Genomic DNA, 13,729 nt, shown 5'->3' with positions numbered 1-13,729 from the left:
TAAATGCTATTTTAGCTTTTAAGTGCATTCATGCTGGGACATTAATTTTCTTTAACTACACTGGTGTAGTCTATGTAATGCAAGTGTTATATGCAGCTGAAGTGTTTATTACTCCACCCTAGAGAAGCTGCTGTTTGTTTCCATGACTGCATAAAAGTCTGAATGAGATCCATACACTTCTTCTAATCCCCCACTTCAGTATGCATGCTGGAAAATGCTCATCTGTCCCAGTGGGAGTCATTACTGGAAGCATGATTATGCAAACTGAAGAGTTTTGTTACCTGATGCTGCTGTCTCATAAGTAGAATGAAAAAAGGAGCACTTCGTGGTCTGAACTATTTCCCTTCCTTGATAAGGAACAGTTGAAATACACAGTTTAGAATATTACCCGCATGCGTTTACTTTAAATCTATTTCTACAACCAGTAGTTCAGCTGATGTATTTTTTTTATCTTGCATAAAAATAGTATCTGTCAAATTCACTGTCTCCTGCCAGTTATTATAGCTGAATGCTCTTAATTATGGTTGCAAATGATCGTCTGTGTGGCTTGCTGTACCAGAACTGTTCCTTCTCTTGCTGATTATCATATATCACACTTGTACTGTAGTATGCACCTGATGACTACAATGGCCTTATTCAGCTGAGCGATCAAGCAAGGAGTGTGTTACAAGCACCGAAAGAGTGGGTCTGTTTGTAACTCTTTGTAACTTCTGAAGAAGGTAAGATGCGACTGGCAGAAACTGGGTCTCCAGTGGTGAATGGGAAGGGAAAGAAGGGCTTGGTGATACAGAGTTTTTTGCTTATGGCTTTTTCCCCTTTGTAGCTTGTGTTGGTATCCTTGCTTTAATCTTTCTGCTTTCATCCTATTAAAAAATCAACTAACCTAAGGAAATAGGCCAATTGTGATCTGTAGTTGATGGGATAGCAGTGGTGGAGGTAGTGTGATTGCCTGGTTCTGCTCAGATGGTGTGTTGAACTTCGAGAAGGGTTTATTAGTGCTTGTTTCTCATGTGAAGCTTTCAGTCCAATATTTTATTTTTAGCATAGTCATAGAAGATGGATTTTTTTTTTGTTCTTGATATGACTATAAAGCTCACACAAATGTGTGTGCAAAAAACCCCAAACCTCTGGCTTTCTCTTTCCTGTATCATATATCTGTCTAGAAATTAACTTCTCTGTTTCTTGGTCTCCCTAATGCAATGTGAACTATTCCGTTCTTTTTCTTAGGAGAGGTTTCTCTGGTGTAGTGTCTTTCTAATGCAACTAACTAAATTTGCCAATGGTAAACTTCCCTGCATTTTTGGCACTAACACATAATTCTTAAAGAAATTTTGTTGTGACCTACATGGAGTTTGTGACATCCCAATACCATTGTATTCCATTCAAAATGCTAGTGATGAGTTACTATGTCTTTTTCTCTTCAAAAAAAAAAAAAAAACCACACAAAACTTTCAGTACAAAAAATGACGATCAAATACTGTGCCTTGATAGAATTACCTTCGCAGGTAAAGTTACCTTCGCATAATCACCGTCAACTCAGTTGGTTTCTCATGATACTTTTAGATCTGCTAGGGGGAAGATACACTAGAGGCTGCATGGTCTGGTGGTGTACAGAAGAACACCCATTATTAATCTGAGCATTTTCATATTTATGTGACCTTGGACAACCTGTTTGGGTCTCTTGTTTTACCCAGATTAACTGGAAAACCAAATCAGCAATAGGGTTCTACTGTGTATGAGATGGAAACAGTCTTTGACTAGAAAATAATTCATGGAGTAGCCTATCCTGAATTCTAAGCAATCCAAAGTAGTATCATACAGATACCACTCTTTTTGGAACAAAACATCCAGAAAAAAGATTTGTATGGATTTGAATCTATATTTTTAAAAATATATGAGCATAAAGAAAATCTATTTCTATCTATAAATAAGAAACTAAAACTAGTGTGTCTTAAAAAGAAACTGAAGGGTTTTATTTAACTCTTAATTACGTTGCTTGTAGAACGTGTAGACTTCTCTGCTAACTTTCTATGCAGATCCTAACATTGGTATTACACCAATGTTGCTATTTAAACTACTTTTTAAAGCTCTCTGTGCTCAGAGGTCTAAGTGTGCTCCATGTGTGTTTTCAGCTGACTCTGAACTGCAATATTAAACTTACATTCAGGACTGATGGTAAATGACTTGATCCCATATGGATTAACAGCAAAGAGCTGGTTTAGAGCAGACCATTTTTAGCTCAGATTTGCAGCGCAACCCAAACTGTGTACAACTTTCTCTTTGAGCACAGTGTTATTCTGAAATAAACCAAACCTGAACTGGGCTTTGGATGTGATGTTTTTTATTTGTCTTTGAATTTCTTTCTGCATGCTATTTCTTGACTAACTTTAGTTCTGTGAGAAGAAATTATATGAGTCTGTACTGTCTTGTACATGCTTTTAATTTCTAAAGTGTACTGTTGCTTATATCTTAAGAATACTTTTACTGCCTGCTAAGTGTTTGGGTGAGTGAAACTCTGGCATGTACTTGCTTTGTTTTCATAGGTTTGAATGTAAAGCTGATCAGAAACTGCTACTGGTAATAACTGAGAAGTCTGATATTTATTGCAGTATACCAGACATGCATAAATTCTACAAAAATTGAAACCCTTAAATATTTTAACCTTTTCTAAACTCATGAGGACATACGTCACATGAACTTAACTTGAATTGGGTTAATACTCATAAAACTGATTGATTTCCCAGCATAGACCGTATGTTTTGTCTGGCACTGATTTCTCCAACAAATTAACCTTGTATGCTGAGCTTTTTGATCCTTCAACCTTTGGTTTTGAAACTTCACTGAGATCCGTTTCTATCCAACAAATAGGGCTTCCAAACTTAGCTTGGAAGGGCTTCTAGCATGTTACCAGAAATGGCTGGGGTACCATAGGGCAGAGACGTCTGCTTTAAACGCAGCATTTGTGAATTCTTAAAAGGCAGTTCCAGAGGGCAAATGCACTCCAAAGTAAATCAGCTCCAATGACTAAATAATCTCATTTGCTATCCTGCTTTTTTCTTAGCCTTGTTAAAATTACAGTAAAGATCTCTTTAATTCAGTTGGACTGCACCAAATTTTACTTTGTTTTACTGAACAACCTTCCTTGCACTGTATACCTGTGTGAAGTTCAGCTCATTCTCCCAACACTGAACTCTCATACAGCTCTATAACTTTTTTTTTTTTTCCAAACTTTGTGTGTGAGTATTCACATACCCTATAGCCTTTGTCACTTAGCCAGTAGTCCACATAACACAAGAATTATTCACTGAATGCCTGGACTTTCTTGCTCCATTTACCCTTTATTAACATCCAAGTCTTTTCTTATTAACATCTAATCTGAATTACTTCTCTAGCAAAATCTTTGCATGGAATTACGTCTACGTCATTCTGTTCAGCACACCAGCAGAATAAGAGCTGCTGCTGTTTGCCAAGCTAAGACTGAATTCTTTTAATCTTCAGTCTCTTCTGCTCCTTCCCATTCTCACGTCCAGAAAGAACCTTTTGCCACAGACACAGGAGTGGAGTGAACCCGATGCACAGCATTAAAAACTGCATTTCCAGGTGTGGTATCTGGTCTTTAATAGTTTTTTCTCTTTTGTCTTCTCATACCATTGCAGCTCCATGCAGATTCCATCCTCGTGCTTTACAACTTTAGTGGCCAGCCCAGTGGAGAGGCATTGGTGACTTTTCCAAGCCTGGATCTAGCTAAGAAAGCAGTGGCTGAGAAAAACGGACAGCTCCTGGGAAGCCGCTATGTAGAACTGTACCTGGTCTAACTAAACACTCTTTGGGGGATGGGGAAAGAATGTCGCACTCAACACCGTGCCTTTTGCAAAATGAGAAGTCTTCCCTTGCCATCCAGGCAGCAGCAAATGTGCCTTTTCAGCATAATACGTTGGAATGCAGAGTGGTACATGTCCTGTATTTAATTTGAAAAATGGTGTATCCTATGCCAAAGATAAAGTGAAACCAAAAATTATGCAGTTTATTTACTTAATTTCTAATGTACTTGTTTAAAAATAAGCAAACCCACTCCTGGCATCTAGTTAATTCTGAAGACAATCTAATAGCACTTCAGCTATCACAGCCATGGGAGAAACCTGTTCAGTAGCATTTGAAGTGGAAAGCGAAGCTTGAGTCATTCAGATTCTTCTGTGTTTAGTTCTTAAGAGTTTACACTTGACAAAGTGTCTGGGTTTTGTAGAGTTTAAATGTCTTTAGAAAGGTCTTTTTGGAATGCATAGCTTTCTCAGTTCAAAGCGTAGATCACGTTGATATTTGTTTTGTTTTGTTCTTGACTGGAAAATACCAGGATGCTGGACCCCAAATGCAATTGTGCTTTTTCCTCATGTTTTCATTATACATTGTTTTGCAAAAGCCATATGTGTCTTTCTTACCAAGGTACTGCTGCCAACGTGTAAAGCAAAAAAATAAAAACAACAGCAAGCCCAGAAAAATCCTCCCTGCCCACCCATAACTCCCTGCTCCCAGCCCCAAACTTTTAATCTCTGCAGGACAAAAATGGCACATAAACCTGAGTACTAATAAGTTATATTTTTTTATTTAAGCATAATAGCTTTCAGATACTGTATTAAAGATTTTGCTCTAGTTTATGTGCATGCAATTTGTTTACATCTTTAAACTACTTTATTTGTATATTATGAAACAAGATATGTTGAGATCTAAATCGTCTAGTGCATGCTTTTTCTTTTTCCCTGTGTGTGTATATACATAAGCTAGAAGAAGTACTTTTACGTCATGTAGCATGTGTTTAAAAAAAGACATCTGCTGTAGAAGCACTAAATGACTTTGTTTTTACTGTGCCTTACTTAAACCATTCCAAGTGCAATACCAGCAGAGCAAAATGTAATGAATCCTGTTGTGACATGTTCATGGATGTCTGAATTGATCTTTTTTTTGTTAGTGTACAATTTGAGTTGTACTTAAAAGAGCTGAATGATGTATGCTTCTTTATATTACAACAAATAAAAGAGATGCTTACGATGTGTATTGGCTTATGAAAGTAACTTATTTTTTCTTTCAGTGTATTTTCATGGGCCATCATTCTCTGTTAAATAACCTTTTACTCATTTTTCTCTTTCTCCTAGATTTAGGTAAGCATATATATCTTGTGAGAGTGGTGTGGGGTTTTTTGTTGTGTGTTTTTGGTTTTTTTTTGTTTTTTTTTTTTTCTTTTTGCATGTGCTGGTATGCCAGAAATATACATGATAGATATTTCTCTTGTAGTGGAACACTTTTTAGGCAATGTGATGTAACTGTTTACATGCTTAGTTCTCTCGTTCTGGTGCCAGACAAAGTACTGAACTTGAAATGATGTTTGTGTTTGGATTTAATTGACCTAATGGCTGACTTGCTTTTCTGTGCAACGCAAAATGCTACGTTTATGTCATGATGGAGCCAGACAACGTTTCTGTAGTAAAAATGGGGGTGGGTGGGTGAAATCATATTAAGAAGATAAGGTTTGTTTCTCTCTGGTCAGAAGTATTCCATGCCAGGTGCCATTTCATCATTAAAACCTCCCAGCTGAAGTTTTATCACAGTCAGGTGGGACTGGAGGAAAAGCTTTTTCATTGTTGTGAAGTGGGACTGTTTGCATTAATCTGTTTCCAAGATTTGTTTTGGTGAAGTCTACAGAAATCTTACTTTTAAAGTGATTTGAATACTAGAGAGGGCTGTACCATTATAATTGACATTCTCATTGTGCCTTTGAGGAGAATGCTTGTCTCCCTTTTAAAAATTTGGGGAGTCTCTATCCTGAGCAATACAGTACCTATGCCATGGAGCTACCAGTCCATTTATTACACTGTTACATTCTGCCCTGGTCCATCTGGTCACCTCTTGGTTATGGCTTTGCAATCAGTTGAAACATCTTATTTTTCTCTTAGTAGCCTGTATGGAAGTTGTAGTTTTCTGTTAGCTAAAATGGTGCTTAATCTACTAAAAGCATCTAGTCTTTTTACAGCTTGTTTGTATGTGCTCTGCTCCTTCCATAAGACACCAGCTGTGTTTTAGATGTACACATTCCCCTTACTCTTTTAACACCTTTATGGCTTAGTCAACAATGATTGCAGTGTAACTTTTAAGTGCAGTCCCATGCTAACATGAACTGAAACTACAAACGGACTGCCACGTGCAAAGTCTGTATCTAGCTATCTCTTAAAAAAGAGGCTTAGCTATCACCAACTGCTGTTTTAATCACAGTTCAGCATGAGGCAGCGGAAACTAGTTATAGAAATTGAACTTGGATGTTTCAGGCTGTGCGTTTGTAAGATGTAACACATGGGCCCTGTGCGTAGCATACTTTTTTTTTTTTTTCTAGAAGTTATCTGTGCAAAACGACTGCAAGGGCAGGGGTAGCATTTTGGTTAGACCAGAGCCCCCCGGCTGGGTGTCTGACAACAGGCCTGACCTGGAGACACTCTCACTCTGGACTTCCCTTCTGGTATTGAAAACGCTGTGGTCTTGCCTGAAAGAAGCGTGAAGGAAAGTAATAGTAAGAGAATAAACAGTAGCGTAGCCCACTTGCTCCAGTATTAAATAAATAAATAAACAAAAAGTAGTAGTAATAATAACAAAAAAAAGGGGGGGGGGTGCCTGCTGGCCTGGTTTTGGGGCGGGGGGGTGGTGAGCGGGGACGGCAGGCCCTTCCTGCCCCGGCCGCGGGGGTCCTGCCTGGCCTGCAGGGCCGCGGGTGCCCTCCCGCCCCCTCCTCGCGGGGTCGGGCCGGCGGCTCGCGCTGCCCAGACCCGCCCCCGCGGCCGTTGCTCCCCTCAGCCGCGCCGGGCCCTCCCGGCGGCCGCCGCCTGCCCAGGCGCCCGACGCCGGCACGGGGTGAAAACGCGAAGGAGGCCTGCACCTGCCGCCTGGGGTTTTGCCCTTATTTGAGGCGGGCCCCTGGCAGAGCGGTTTCCCTGGGGGGTCGGCTCCAGGGCTGGGGGGCGCAGAGGAGCCCGAGACGGCTGTGGCCCCGGAGGGCCGTGTCCCCGCCGTGTCAGAGGGCACGTCCGCCTCCCTCCACCATGTCCCCAGACCTGACATCTGATTTTTTCCCCAGCCATTTGCACAACCAGACTGCGTTCGCAGTTGGCGTTGGAAGTTTGAAGTTTTCTCGCAACGGGCTAAGGACCAAATCCCACGTAATGAAGCCCTCCCTGCCTGGCCTGGTGGATGTGACCCAGCAGGCGGGCTGCCCCACAGGGTTTATGTGGCTCAGCTGTGAGGGGGAGGAAGTCTGCTCTGAGGCCAGGTGGAGGGGTCGTGTTGAGGCAGATGGATTTTGACTATTGGAGACTCTGGTATGGCAGGTAACTTCTGGAGGTTAAGGTGTGCTTACATTTATGCCTTAGCTGTACAGCTTCTGGAAGCAGCACGCACCAGAAGTAACGTCAGTTTGGAGCTGCTTATCTGCAGTTTGGCAGTAGAGGCTTTATAGCTGATGAGCTGGCTTTCAAATCCAAGACTTCTCCTTTACAAATGGAACATAAACACTTGGCAGCACACATCTTTGAACGATGGCTTACATCACTGGAGAAGGCTGTGAAGGTGGGGTAAGGCCGAAATATTTTTTCTTCTCTTTGATGTACGCGTTTATTCCTTGTGATTGAATCTGTAGACCGTGTTGTGTTGCAGAAGCCTTATCAAAGGGATTGCTGTCTTTACTTGCATGCGGTTTAATGGAATAAGAAAAATAAATATATAAAGTGTTAAGCTTTAACCGTTTCACCAAAGAAGAAGTGAGGTTTGGGAAAGAACTGTGATTTGACTGTTACCGTTTTTAAAGAAAGGGTCATCACACTCTGTCATCAGCCACAAAACTTGTTTCTCAAAAAGAAGCTTATTCTGTGTTCACGATCAGCAAAATGGCTTACCTGCACTTGTGTTGCCATATTATATAACTGAAGAACAGAATTAGCGTTGTTTATATTTTGTCTCTTAGTTTCATGTTCCTGATAGTGCTAGTTTGGAGATGATACATTTAGTCACGTATTTTTGCTCCCATTCTCTTGATACTGATAGATTTACCTAGAAATTATTTATATGTTTGCCTATCCCACAGGGTGTTTCTCCCCAGTTCAGGGAGAAGATAGCTTATTCTTACTACTTTTGTTTGAGATAAGGTGAGAGTGAGGAGTTTGAAATGGCCATTCTCTATTTTAATAGTTGCAGCTGTGCTTCAGATCAGGTGTTTCGTGTTGGAATTTCTTCATGTGCAGAGCAGACTCACACTAGACAGGCTTACAAGTTTTTCTAGTTTATGTGAACCAAGATGTTTTCAACAAACTTTTGTTAGTGAAACTCCATTCCTGATTTTTTTTAAAGAAAAAAAAAAAACTTTCAACACCTTCATTTTTTAAATACTGTTTGTTTCATTTCAGTCAGTTAAAATGAATCATAAGGCTTGCTGTTTAACCAGTTGCATCCTGTTTTGTATAGATCTGCATTTGACAAAGTCTGTGGTAGTGCATTTTGAGTCTACCGCTTGCAGTATCCTCTAAAAGCTAATTGCATCTAAAGACAATCTGAAATATTCTAAAGCAGAAAACTCTCCTGATATGTGCCAAGGTTTGCCTGTAGTCAACTTAAAATTTTGCCTTTTTAGATCTACTTGTTATATGGATTTTTAAAAAGCAAACCCAAAATAAAACAGAGGCCTGATTTTTTTTGTTTTGTTTTTCCTTTTATGTAATCAGCTGAGGGCCACTATGTTATTTAGCTGGATATGCAGTTGGAAGTATAAATATTTAAATAAAGATGATGGCATGTTAATTCCTGTTTCTTATATGCGTGTGTTATTATATTCCTTTTTCATTTTACTTTATATACTTGATTTAAAAAAAAATATTAGCTATTTGATGTTGCTTTCTGTGTGCTTGCTGGTAATAAAAAGTAGAGTTTAAATAAAATGCCTTCCCTTCTGTAAACATTACTAAAGTACTGTTACAATTTTGTTTATTTAATGTTAGCTGTGTCTTTGAGAGAATATCCTTTGCTGTGTGTTTTGGTTTGGTTTTTTTTTTTTTACTTTTTTACTTTTTAAAGTAATCTTTATTTAGTGGCAGGAGTAGTAGTTTTTAGATTTGTCAGGAGCATCAGTGGATTTTTAGTTTGGCATTGTAATTTTGTTAACTGTTGGTTTGCTGTTTACTGCCTACACTAATCTTTGCTACCAGTAGATGTCCCCTTTCGATCAGGATTTGCAAGTACTGTACTTGAAATAGAAATGCTTAGGGGCCTGTGAGTTTCGTTGTTAGCAACTGCAGTAGCAGTTTCTGCATACAAATGTCAGTAAATAATCTGATGTCCGTTAGTCTTAAAATCGGAGGTCATTATGTTTCCCATAAAACAGTTTATTTAATTTCTTAAAAATTTTGTTCTTGTTCTTCTATTTTAAATGTTTTCCATGTAGAGCGGGGCATTCATTGATATTTGATAGGGTTGTTTTGAAATGTATGAACTTATTTCAAATTGTGAAAATTACAGTAGCATCTGACTCTATTTAGTTGGAAAAAAAAACTTTTAAAAATTGCTCTACAAAAATAAATCATTAAAATATCTAACAGAAATCCAGTGGAAAAGGGGTGCTTTAAGTGTGACCCAAATATGAACATACTCTTTTGGAACATGAGATACTATGGGACCAAGAAATGAAAGAAAAATGACTCTTTAGTCTTCTAGCTTTAAGAAAGAAAAAAAATTCTACCAGTAGCATAAAGCTAAGGGTTTATGACCGATTAAATTTGGTAGCAAAAAACATGATTGCAGCCTAAGTTGGACATGCATGTGATTGCGATGGCTCTCTGCTTCCAACTGGTAGATCTGAGTGTGGTGCTTATGCCTTGCTGATTGATTTACTTGCTCTTGGCCTTGTGGTTGGTTCTTGGTTTCCTTCTGTGGTGTAATGGCCTCAATATTGGCAGGGTTTCTCTCGAAGAGGTGGTGACTTTCTCAAGCTGCTTGTTCAGCTCCTCATTGTTGGGGGTTGTAAAATACTGTTGGCAGAGAGCAAATCTGCTGTTCTTGTTGTTTTGGATCCTGTTTCCAGCCTACTCCAGATCCACAGCTGCTGGATATCCTGGCACTGTGGCCAGATGTACAGGGACGCCGGTACCTACCCTTCTCCTGATGCTGCCTTTGCGGAGCGGGCTGTGCATATAGCTCACAAGGAGCTGGAGCTCAGCATGAGGAGAACCAGACTTGACGTTTACTTTGCCCCTCCGTCTAAGGCCCGTGTCTGATGCTCTGAATCATGCTGTATGTGTTAATTGCCCCCCGCAAAGAAAAAGCCAAATTGACGACTTAGGCTTGTTCTCATTTTCAGCCTTTCCCCCATCTCTCAGGTCATTTCCTTTGGTCGCGTTGAGCACCATGAACTGACAGTCTTCAGAAATTCTCTTTGTAGAGGATCCAACGTGTGTTAATCACTCAGACTAGAGTGTGTACATAGTATAGAAAGAGGTATCATAAAAATGGGGAGGAGTTTTTAATGTTTAGTATTAGATCTTCTTGTGTTGCTCTAGCACTTGCCACATTTTGGGCCTGCCTCATTTGTTCAAGAGAGAATTCTGTGAAATTAGGAATGATTGGGTGGGGGGACTTGTGTATCAGTAGTTCCACTACTTAAAGAATTAAACAAACACTCTCTCCCACAACCCTTAACCTTCAAACACGTGAGTTGTCTTTGTAGATTTTTGTTGCTTTGAAGCATTCCCTGTATTGAGTGTCATGATGTTTCCCACAGAGTTCAAGAATAAGTGAGGTATTTTTAACTCATTTAAAATGTGAATGTAACAATAGAACTATAAGGAAAAAATCATTAGCTCTCAAAGTAAGGAGTTTAGAAAAGAAACTTGTTTCATTAAAAAAATACAATAAGCTCATTTGCAAGGTATGTTTTGAAGTGAAAGCATATAAAACCATACATTTTGACATTAGGAATTCTAGTTTTAAAATGCTTGGGTTTTTTCCTTTTTTTTTCTTTTCCTTCTTCCTGTGAGTGTAATGAGTATTTATTTTACTCAGACTTCTGACCCTGCACTAAGAATGTTGAGGTAGCAGAAAGTACAAAGGAATGGTTAGAAACAAGGGAGAGTTTAAAGAAAAGTTAGCAAGGTTGAGCCAATACCAATAGAGTAAAAAATTTAGCCCTATAAGAATGCAACCCACCTTGTGTCAAAAGCCTGGGAACATTCAACAGGGCCTTTTACTGCTTGTAGACCTTCAAGGACATTCTTCCCTTGTGGAGCAAGGAGTAAAAATGTGAACAACAACATGTCGTGTTGCTTTTATTTTGGGAGAGCAGCTTTTACAATAGACCTGATAAATGTGCAATTGTTCTTGTTTATATCAATCTCTTGTACTGATCCCTACCTTCTGGCTAGACTGTTACAGCATTGTAACTTTTGAAAGTTTTCTTTGTTCTTGCTGTTTGTTTGTTTTTTAATCGTCGCACTTAATTTTCTGCTTGCTGGGGGTGGGGGAAAAGCTAATGTGCTACTGCCATGTGTCGCTTTTATGTGCGTATTCCCTTTTAAAATAACTTAGGGTGCTTGAAATTCATTCAAATTAGCTTTTAAAGTACTCTTCTTTTTTGTGCCAAAAGCTTCAAAATCTTTACTCTGGGTACTTTTAAAAGAATAATACTAAAAAGTATGCAAGAGCAAAATGAAGGAAATATTGTTATATTTCTTACCACCATCCACAAGAACAGGACTAGAGGTGGAAGGAAACAACATCAGAATAACTGAGGAGAGGAGGAGTGAAATGTATGATGGTATTTTGGGGAGGGGGAAACTTACAGGAATTTTCTTCCAGAAGCTCTGAAAAACTGTTGATTGGTTTGTTGGAAAAATCTCTCTGATGTGTGTGCAATGGAGTAGCAGTAGAATTTAGCTTTCTTTGCTGCACTGAAAGCTAGCCCTTGTGGACTTGTCAGGAAGTAAGACCTTTTCCTGATGTTTTCTGTACTGTTTCGCTGTTAGGGATCTGTCGTCTTAGGTCCAGGTGTGGACTGCCTTTATTATGGATGGCAGATACACAAAGACCTGCTGTGGGAGAAAAGTAAAGGTGTGGTGTAACTGAACAGCAGAAAGGCAGTCAAGGAATAGGTGCTTCCTCTTCTCTAGTCAGGGCATGAGAGGTTAAGTGAGGAAAGGACAGTTTGAGTCTCATCTTGACTGTAACATTTGTTGCTACAACTTAATCCAATGAATTCTTATTTAAACATGCTCTGAAAATATGGGTCTCGTTCCCATTGGATTAGGTGTGTCCGTCTTGTTTGATGCAATGCAGTCCTTGTGCAATCCTGATTTTTACTGTGAAAATCCACGCAAACTCTATTGAATATTAATTGTAGTAATAGCATTAATTTAAAATGTCCTTGAAAAAGTCAGGACTACCTTTTTTGAAAAGCAATGCAGAAATTTAAAAACACAATCAATTTTGCTTAATTTTTACCGGCACTGAAGTAATCCATGCCTGATGAATATAAGCTGTAAGTTTGCTTACAGTGCTATATGTTTTGTGTATGGTATTTACCTCTTAAATCCTTCTAAAATTACTGATCAGAAGTCAAGTACATTGTATTCCTGATGGGATCTGGGGTGCAGATTAGATGATGATCTGCAGGCCATAAGTAGGTATATACTGAACAAGCAGTAAAAAGTTGGAATTATACCTGTTAGAGCTCGTGTGAATAATAGACCATTTCTTTTGCTTGTGAGGAGAAAAAGACTTATAAGGATGGCAGCTTCCATGTTTTCAATGAAATGTGACTTCTGCTTGCCTGTAAATTTAAATCTTTTTGCTCAGCTGTAAGATACTGGTGACTGAGAGATAACAGCATGTCAGTGGTTTTATCAGAGTAACCCGATCTTACTTTGTAAGAAGTAAGCCCCCAGAAAATAAAGGGTCCTGGATTTTCAGGTTGTGGGGACAGTTTTGGTGCTGGTTTGGAAAAGAAAGTAAATTATAATGCCATGGGCCTAGATACTGATGATGGCACTGCAGAGAGTCAGTGTGCCAACAACAGGGGAAATTGTGAATGTGGTGAAAGCAATATTGAGGGTTGTGTGTTTTGGGTTGGTTGGTTGGTTTGTTTTTTCCTAGTCTGTTCAATGGCACCAGGACATCATCCAATTGTTCTTTTTTAAATATAGACACTCTGAGGAAATAGCATGGGGGTGTTGTAGTGTAGTACCTCACAACTGAAGTGGGCCCGATGACCTTCCAACTACAGGGCAAGTTCAATTTTGGATATTGTGGCTTTCAGAGGGTTTATAATGACTAGTCTATTTTGGCTAGTGACATAGAGATTAACATCGCTCTTCTAAGGATTTAGAAGGTGGATATGACTGTTTTGCTAGACAGAGATTTGCTAAGAGAAATGATTTTCTGACCTGTTTTGAACAGGAAAAGCAGGTTGGAAATATGCTGAGGAGGCAGGCTGCTGTATTAGCCAGTACTGTGGATAGGGATGGGATAAGCTGGAGGCAAAGGACATTACTGCTGGTAGAGTATTCTTGGGGTAATTCTGGATAAGTCAGAAATGGAGCAGTGAAGGTGAGGGGAAAAAAAAAAAAAAGTCAAAGCACTTTGTAGATTGAACTAAACCAGCTTTGAGCTGGGTAGCTCTGGAACTGACAGCAATGCAGCCTCAGCAGCACTGAGTGTA

The 13,729-nt window shown here is 39.3% G+C and overlaps 1 protein-coding gene across 5 annotated transcripts in view; it reads left to right on the top strand.

Annotated features, from left to right (window-relative positions):
- Nucleotides 1-5,047, top strand: part of ESRP2 (epithelial splicing regulatory protein 2) — a 47,854-nt gene extending 42,807 nt beyond the window's left edge. For 3 of the 5 annotated variants that reach the window (XM_030025924.2, XM_030025926.2, XM_030025923.2), the window contains exon 16: nt 3,657-5,047. In XM_030025924.2, the coding sequence (XP_029881784.1) occupies nt 3,657-3,815 (159 nt within the window). In that variant the 3' untranslated portion in view covers nt 3,816-5,047. Of the gene's footprint in view, nt 1-607; nt 720-3,656 lie in introns of all 5 variants that reach the window. The other 2 variants (XM_030025928.2, XM_030025927.2) reach the window with 1 other exon arrangement.
- The last annotated feature ends 8,682 nt before the right edge of the window (nt 5,048-13,729 follow it).

The sequence above is a fragment of the Aquila chrysaetos genome, chromosome 9 (genome assembly GCF_900496995.4).
Source record: "Aquila chrysaetos chrysaetos chromosome 9, bAquChr1.4, whole genome shotgun sequence".
Lineage (NCBI taxonomy): Eukaryota > Metazoa > Chordata > Aves > Accipitriformes > Accipitridae > Aquila > Aquila chrysaetos.
This window is presented reverse-complemented; position numbering and strand designations above follow the sequence as displayed.